Source organism: Scylla paramamosain, chromosome 43 (genome assembly GCF_035594125.1).
Source record: "Scylla paramamosain isolate STU-SP2022 chromosome 43, ASM3559412v1, whole genome shotgun sequence".
In the NCBI taxonomy this organism is placed as follows: Eukaryota; Metazoa; Arthropoda; class Malacostraca; order Decapoda; family Portunidae; genus Scylla; species Scylla paramamosain.
In genome coordinates this window covers 12481243-12489883 of record NC_087193.1, presented here as the reverse complement: position 1 = coordinate 12489883, position 8641 = coordinate 12481243, and the positions used below count along the sequence as shown (strand labels likewise).

Sequence of the window (8641 nt, the reverse complement as noted above, 5' to 3'; positions counted from 1 at the left end):
AGAGACTTACCTAACAGTAATGGTGTTTTCTCTTTTCTTCTTTATTCTTCTCTATTTTTTATCCAGTTTTATCAAATTTTCTTCGCTTTTCTTAATGTTTATCAATTTTCTTAACTTATCCTTACCTTTATTATTATTTTTTTCATTTATCTTAATTCATATTCACTTTTCTTTTCTTGTATCCTAATTTTATTCACTTTTATTTATTTTCTTCGTCTTATCCATTTTTTCTTCTTCTTATCCAAACTTTCATTCACTTATGTACCTTTTTCCCCCATTTTCTGCACTATTATCTCAATATTTACATGTACTCTTCACACAAACATACAGACACCACACGTAATACCTCCCTTTTCACTGTCATTTGCTCAACTAAAATGCAAATAAAGATTCATTCACATCATATTCCCGCTCGCTTTCGTACTTAACTCAAAAGTCTCGTACGCGTGAAACTTCGACTAGCCTACTTGTGGCGAGTTATGGATGGACATTTCTTGTCATTATTATTATTCGTTGTATCTTATTGTAGAAAAATTAGGCTCTTTGTATTGTATTCAGTTCTTTTTATTTGAGTCTACTTTCGTACCTCACTCGAAATTGATGTACATTTGAAGCTTTCAGTATTGGCGGCAAATTACGAATGAAAATATATCTATTATTTTTGCTTTGTGTTTTAATGTAGAAATATCAAGTTTCTTCACGCATAAAAACTGCTATATTCCTATAAAAACTGCAGATTAATTTGATTTTTTCCATCTCCATTATAGAGAACTCCATTTTATAGTCAGTTAAGGTTAATGCACTCGTAAAAAGTCAAGTAAATATTCCATAAACACTCTCCCCAGCTGATCAAACGTAAACAAAGACGAGAGCATTCGAGTGTAAAATTCATACCATTAATCATTTAACTACTGCGTCTGCTTCTTAGGCCAGCTTCAGTTACTTCACTTTTGAAAGCCAACACTCACAGAAGGAATATTCAGTCAAGTTATTTATCTATTTCTTCATTTATCTATCTATTTATTCAAGTAAACACTGATGGATGCAGTTACATTTTCTCTCCTTCATAAGAAATTAACAGGGATGACTCAGAGAAGAAGAAAAAAAAAAAAGGTGTGGGCGAGGAGAGAGAGAGAGAGAGAGAGAGAGAGAGAGAGAGAGAGAGAGAGAGAGAGAGAGAGAGAGAGAGAGAGAGAGAGAATCAGATGTAAATTTAGATTCTGGTGGTGGGAAGTGAGAGCAAAAGGTGAAGGAAGAGAGAGAGAGAGAGAGAGAGAGAGAGAGAGAGAGAGAGAGAGAGAGAGAGAGAGAGAGAGAGAGATCCAGGTAAAAATTTTGGGCAGCCAGCCAGCCAACGCCCCTCTCCCTCCTACTCACTCTCTTTCTCTCTCTCTCTCTCTCTTTCTCTCTCTCCCACCGTCTCTCTCACCTGCTGACACTGATCAACTTTTTGCCCCTAAAGATCCGAAAATACACACACCTGATCTTCCCACACCCGGAAAGAGACATAAATCAGAGGAGGGTGACGAAAGACTTATGAAAGGACGGGAGGGAAGGCTGAAAATAAGCTTGTGACATGTATTTTTTTAGGGCGCGCTTCATTAGGCTAGTCTTCAGAAACGTTTTGCTCCCTCACTCATGACTGCTTTCATCAAAGGCCACACAGATGATCTGACGGGTTCCTAAGAATATTTCAGTTGTTGACAATGTAGAAATCTTGTCAGTCTGTCACTAGAACCATAGAAAATATCCTTAAAAACCCCATATCACTTCAACTTGAAATTTTGAATAGAAATCTTGTTAATATGTCACTAGAACTATCAAAACGCGTTTAAAAGCATTTTAACTAAATTACTAGAGCCTTTTGAGTGTAGAAATCTTGTTAATCTATCACTAGAATCGTGAAAACACCCATAAAAGCCCGTATGTAACTTAAACTAGAGCCTTTTGAATAGAAATCTTGTCAATCTATCACTAGAATCGTAAAAACACCCTTAAAACCCGTGTGTAACTTAAACTAGAGCCTTTTGAATAGAAATTTTGTCATTCTATCACTAGAACCATAAAAACACCCTTAAAAACTCGTGTGTAAGTTAAACTAGAGCCTTTTGAGAGCAGAAATCTTATTAATCTGTCACTAGAACAATATCAAACACCATTTAGTTAAAAGTCCGTATCACTTCAACTACAGCCTTTTGAAAGTAGTGCAGGTGTAGCGTAGAGATGCTTCAGAATATGATCTAATGTCATTTTTTTTTCTTTCTTTTCTTTCTTCTTTCTCTTTGGAGGGGAAAGGTGCCTCTGTTCAACTCTCTCGGCGAAGGTTGGGAAAAAAATAATTGGTTTGCGGAAAAAATGGAGGGAATTCTTTTTTATTTTTTGTCTTTTTTTTCTTCTTCTTTATTTGTTTGTTCCTTTCTTGTTGTTGTTTTTGAGTTCAGGAAGAAATGCGAATTTTCTCTTGTTCCTTTCTTTCTTGTTCTTATTCTTGTTCTTGTTATTTTTCTTCTATTTCTTGTTCATGTTCTTGCTATTTTTCTTCTTGTTTCTTATTCTCACGCATTAAACGTAAATAAACGGAAAAAAAAACATCTAGTCGAAAAAAACACTGAAAAAAATCCGAACACTAATCATTTGAGAGAGAGAGAGAGAGAGAGAGAGAGAGAGAGAGAGAGAGAGAGAGAGAGAGAGAGAGAGAGAGAGAGAGCTGGTGTTGATCAGGGTTACAGAATACCAGCGGGTTGCATCAACACATCCTTGTAATGGTGTCAGGATACGAGATACTTTGGTTGCAACACGCGGGGACGTTAATGGAAGGAGCTTAGAAGGAAACATTAGAATATGATAATTAGCTTGTTTTCTTTTATTTAATGGGAATCTGTGCCGCCTCTTCGTATCTTGGTTAGTTTATGTATAGGATAGAATGATATGTAGGGTAGATGAACATTCTATCACGTCTTCCTCTCTACTTGTCTCCATACATCCACTGCATATTATTCTTTTAATTTCTAATCATCAGTCTTCCTCCTCCTATACCTCTCGTCTCTCCCAGCACATGCAAACCTCACTAATCCTTAACGCTATTCATCCACAGACAGAAAGCCAAGCAAGCACTCTCTCCATGGTGATCGGAACCAAAACAAACATTTCATTATCTTCCTCTCCTTTTCTCTAACCTCTTCAACCTCTCATCTCTTCACCCACAGACGAAGGAAACCCAACCTCTCTCAAGATAGAACCAAAACAAGCATTTCACAGTATCTCAGGCCTCCATTCTCTCTTCCCTGTCTTTCTCTTCCCTCGAACATATCTTCCTCACCTAACCTCTTCAACCTCTCATCTCTTCACCCACAGACGAAGGAAACCCAACCTCCCTCAAGATGGTCGGAACCAAAACCACACGTACGGTGACGGTGGAAAAGCGAGGCATGTTTGACGACGACCCGTTCTTCAAGGATTCCCTGGAGGAGTGGGACAAGGCTATGAAGACCGTGGTGGACAAGTGGCCAGCTGACTCCTCCACCTCCAAGTCCACCACCACTACCACCACCACCACCTCCTCCCGTCCCGTCGAGACCAGGAACGTGTACCGCCAGATCAGGTCCTCCAACGTGACCTCTGATGACTCCCAGGCCGTGTCGTGCACCGAGGAGAATGATAAGTATAAGGTCAGTGGTTAGGAGGTCATAGGTGAGGTTAAGTTAGGACAGGGGATTTAGGTTCATTTTTTTTTCTTCGTGTTTTCTAGAGAGAGAGAGAGAGAGAGAGAGAGAGAGAGAGAGAGAGAGAGAGAGAGAGAGAGAGAGAGAGAGAGAGAGAGAGAGAGAGAGAGAAAGCGTCCTTACACAGTCAAGGCTTCCCAGTACCTCTAATTTTAGCACGGCTTCCTTCCTGCCTGCAGATGATTGATGACTCTCCTTGATACGAGCTGGATAAACAAACACACAGCCTCCCATGCAAGCCCAGCCTCTTAAAATACGTGTAGAAAGAGAAGAAAGCGATTAATTGATATTACTAAATGGTTCTCTCCTTCCTGTCTAATATATTCATCCAGTCTCCTTCATACGAGTCAGATAAACAAACACGCAACCTTCCATGCACGGCCAGCCTCTTAAAATACGTGAGGAGAAAGGGAAAAGCGGTTAATTGGTGTTCGTTAATGTTTCTCTCTAATTTTAACTTTTACTATCCTTCTGACTACAAATATTCAGTCTCCTTCATACGACCCAGATAAACAAACGCGCAGCACGACCAGTCTCTTGAAATACGTACAGAAAGAGAGAATAAATCTTAGGAAATGTCAGATAAGCAGCCAGTCATGACATGCACAGTATCTTCTCAACAACTCCTCGCCTCGCAGATGATGATCGACGTGAAGGATTACAAGCCCGGGGACATCACTGTGAAGACTGTGGATGACACGGTGGTGGTGGAGGGCAAGATTGAGCAGAAGGAAGGCAACTCCATCAAGACCCAAGTTTTCACCCGCCGCTTCATGCTGCCGCCCACCGTCAACCTCAACGGTGTCACCTCGGCCCTCTCCCGCGATGGCGTCCTCACTATCAGCGCCCCCAAGCTGGTAAGACCTCTCCCCCTTTCTCTCTTGTTATTGTGTTCTTGAGTTGCATATAATTGGCAGCTATTATTGTCACAATGCCACAATGGTGATGAACAACTATAATGGTGTCAGTGTCACGCAGTAATGATACATTCCACCACCACCACCATCATCACACTAATGTCTCTCTTCATCCCCCCCTCCACCCTGTGTGGCTGTAGAAGTAGACCATTACACTAACCTCTGAGTGTTCCCTTGAGTTTGGCTTCCGTGGCGGAGCAGTGGAGATGACTAACCCTTTGCTTTGTGATTTGTGTTGCTGCTTGTCTCGTGTTTACGTTGTGCGGCGCGGCGCCCCCTCCCTCCCCCCCCACAGGCCGCCCACGTGACCAGCGGGCGCCCCACGTCGCGCTCCGTGGAGTTCCGCAGCGTGACGCCCTCCAGCAGGCTGCGGCCCAGCCTGGGCTCCATGCCCGCCGCTGGCAAGCCCAGCGTGCCCAACGGGCCGGACCGTCGCTACCTGGCGCACACGCCGCTGGGTGACGACGGCCACCACATCGTGACCACTGTGGTGAACGACGGCAAGCGGCCACTGGTCCTCCTTCAACGAGATGGTGGAGAAGTCCCAGCGCGAGATGGAGGAGATGATGCGCCGCCACTCCCTGCAGTCCTCGTCCCGCGAGCTGGAGGTGTCCGCACCCTCCACCGCCCTGTCCCGCGTGCCTGCCGGCGTCAGCACCACCAGGGACGTGTCCGTGGCGGGCAACAACGTGACGCAGCGCGAGGAGAAGCGGTGGGAGGACAACCCCGCCCCAGGCCTGCACCGCACCAACCGTGTGCTCAACGAGAAGACCGAGCTGAAGGGCGCCGACGGCTCCGTGGTGGGCAACAAGAAGCGCAGCGAGCAGGAGAGCCACGCCGAGGGCTCCCGCGAGGAGTTGCTGCCCGACGGCTCCAAGAAAACCACCTTCACCAAGAGCTACGAGACCAGGAAGGTATACAGCTACAACAGCAGCGACCCAAAGGCCTTGTGAGCCCAAGGTCCCTATTTATTGTGCCCCGCCGCTGTGCCCTGACGCCCCTGTGTGCTATCCACGCCTCCACCTCGCCCTGCCCTCACCCCAACCCATCCCAACCCACTTCACCATGCCTCGGACCTAAACTCCTCCTTCAGTGAATGCATAATATCTCTCTCTCTCTCTCTCTCTCTCTCTCTCTCTCTCTCTCTCTCTCTCTCTCTCTCTCTCTCTCTCTCCGCCCGGTGAACCCATTGGTCTTCAGCGAACCCTCAGAGCGGCACACACTTATATATCACAACAAAATCGACAACAACAACAACAACAACAATAAGCATACAAGCATCAAAACAAAATTCTCCATTAACCTCCTACAAAAACAAAAAAAGAAAAAAATGGTAATAATTATTCATGTATATTATTGAAAAAAAGGGAAAATTCTATATGATATTTTTTATAAAAAATAAAATACGACCCACACCAACTATACCCCTGTTGTGTTACTGCTTCCTCCCTCAACCTGGAGATGCCAAGACTGGAGAACTTCAAGACAACACCCCTGCAACACCTCAAGCAGAGATCGGAGGTGCAAAAGACGAATTGGAAAACAGAAAAGGTTAAGAAGGAGGCAAGGAGTTAAGAGAGAGAAGTAAGTAAGAATTATGAAGGCAAGAGGAGGTAGGAGGTGAGAAGCAGAGGAGTAAAAGAGTTAAGGAAGAGGACAAGGGAAGGAGTTAGAAAGAGGAAGAAGCGAGGAGTTATGACCCTTAAGAGGAAGAGGTAAGGAATGTAAGAGGAAGGAGGATAAGAGTTTGAAGGAAGAGGATGTGGCAAGGAATGTAAGAGGAAGAGGGCAAGCAGTTATGAAGGAGAAAGGAACCAAGATAAATAAGAGATAGAAAGTAAGAGGAAGAAAGTTTATTGAGGAAACATTACGAGGAAGTCTAGGAATTTAAGAGTTTGTCAAGAGGTTTGAGAAATTATTAAGGAGGAAGATAAGAGTCAGGAAGATGTAAACACGAGAAGAGATGGGAATAAAGATGAAAGAATGAAGAAATAAAGAAGAAAATACATGTTCATATATTATTTGCAACCCAACATCATAAAAAAAAGAGAAAAATTAACAACAACAATAATTATAATCTTAGGAAATATATATAAAAAAGAAAAAGGTAAATAAATTAGAAGAAAACACAATTTATCTGTAAAAAAAACATGCATCTTTATTCTTTTACTTATTATCATTTCTGAGTTTTCATTTATTTATTCACAACATTACTAGGACTCTCCCAAGACACGAGAGAGAGAGACAGAGAGAGTGAGAGAGTGAGTGAGTGAGTGAGTGAGTGAGTGCATTAGCAGCAGTGAACAGTGATAACTAATACACGACACTAATCAGAAATAATGCTGGTAAAAATTATGAATGTGCTGATGATAATGATGAGAGAGAGAGAGAGAGAGAGAGAGAGAGAGAGAGAGAGAGAGAGAGAGAGAGAGAGAGAGAGAGAGAGAGAGAGAGAGAGAGAGAGAGAGAGAGAGAGAGAGAGAGAGAGAGAGAGAGAGAGAGAGAGAGAGAGAGAGAGAGAGAGAGAGAGAGAGAGAGAGAGAGAGTTAGTCAAAACACAACACCAATAACTCGAACCTCTTCTAAACCTTCGGCAATCTTAAAAAATCAATCTTTTCTAGTACCATAACATTTACAAGGCTGGTTCTGTTGCATTTCAAAGACAGATAGAGTCACTGAGGTCCCAATAAACACTCCTATAACATAAATATTCACAAAGCTGGTTCTCTCTATCAGACTCTTGCATTTCAAAGCCAGATAGAGTTACTAGGATCCCAATAAAATTCCCTATGACATATATATTCACAAAGCTGGTTCTCTCTATCACGCTCTTGCATTTCAAAGCCAGATAGAGTTACTAGGATCCCAATAAAATTTCCTATGACATAAATATTCACAAAGCTGGTTCTCTCTATCAGACTCTTGCATTTCAAAGCCAGATAGAGTCACTAGGCACCCAATAAACACCTCAATGATGCAAGGGTGGTTATAGATCTGGAAACCACAGGAAAATGACTCGTAACGCAAGGTAATCATTGTACTGACGCTTTGGGGGAGAAAAGGGATATGCCTCAGTGTAGAATAATGTATTAATAGTTAATTATATAAAAAACATCTTAGTCTATCCTAATTTTGCTTTCCTTGTCTTAACTTTAATGTATGGGGTAAGGTAACATCACTTCTCTCTACAATGGTGGGACTGTGTGACTGACTGTAGTAGTAGTAGTAGTAGTAGTAGCAGTAGTAGTAGTAGTAGTAGTAGTAGTAGTAGTAGTAGTAGTGATAGTTATAGTGTTTGAAACAGAAATATGTGTAGTAGTAGTAATAACAACAATAATAATAATAATAATAATAATAATAATAATAATAATAATAATAATAATAATAATAATAATAATAGCAAATGGTATGTATTCAGTAGCAGTAGTAATAGTAACAGTAGTAGTAGTAGTAAATATTCACAACTTTTTTTCTTCTCTTCCTGAATCTACAAGGTAAAATATACATACATACATACAGACAGACACAAGTACAGCAGCAGTGGTTCGTAAGATGGTAAGTTATCACACACTATGTATAATAAATAAATAAATAAATAAATAAATAAATAAAATTATAACAATGATAATAAAAAAGCTTGACAAATGTTGAGCAGAGAGAGAGAGAGAGAGAGAGGAGAAGAGAGAGAGAGAGAGAGAGAGAGAGAGAGAGAGAGAGAAGAGAGAGAGAGAGAGAAGAGAGAGAGAGAATATTTACCATGTCAAGTTAAAGCTTTGTTCTACGGTTTGTTCATAAATGCTTTGTTTTGTGTCAGGCTGTCACAAAAGCTTGGAATTCACTTAATAGTAGATGTCACTGTGTTGTGTATGGGCAGGGAGATGAGAGAGACAAAGAGAAATAGAGAGAAGGAGAAGCAAAAAAGGCAGGGATGAAAGACAGATAGAGACAAGAGACTGAGATGAAACAGGGAGTGAGGGAGAATAAAGAGATGAGAGACAGATG

The 8641-nt window shown here is 41.7% G+C and overlaps 1 protein-coding gene across 2 annotated transcripts in view; it reads left to right on the top strand.

Moving 5' to 3' along the window:
- Positions 1-6063, top strand: part of LOC135093396 (uncharacterized) — a 6880-nt gene extending 817 nt beyond the window's left edge. For both annotated transcript variants that reach the window (XM_063992657.1, XM_063992658.1), the window contains exons 2-4: positions 3355-3668; positions 4361-4579; positions 4935-6063. In XM_063992657.1, coding sequence (XP_063848727.1) covers positions 3381-3668; positions 4361-4579; positions 4935-5735 — 1308 coding nt within the window. In that variant the 5' untranslated portion in view covers positions 3355-3380 and the 3' untranslated portion in view covers positions 5736-6063. The remainder of the gene's footprint in view (positions 1-3354; positions 3669-4360; positions 4580-4934) is intronic.
- The last annotated feature ends 2578 nt before the right edge of the window (positions 6064-8641 follow it).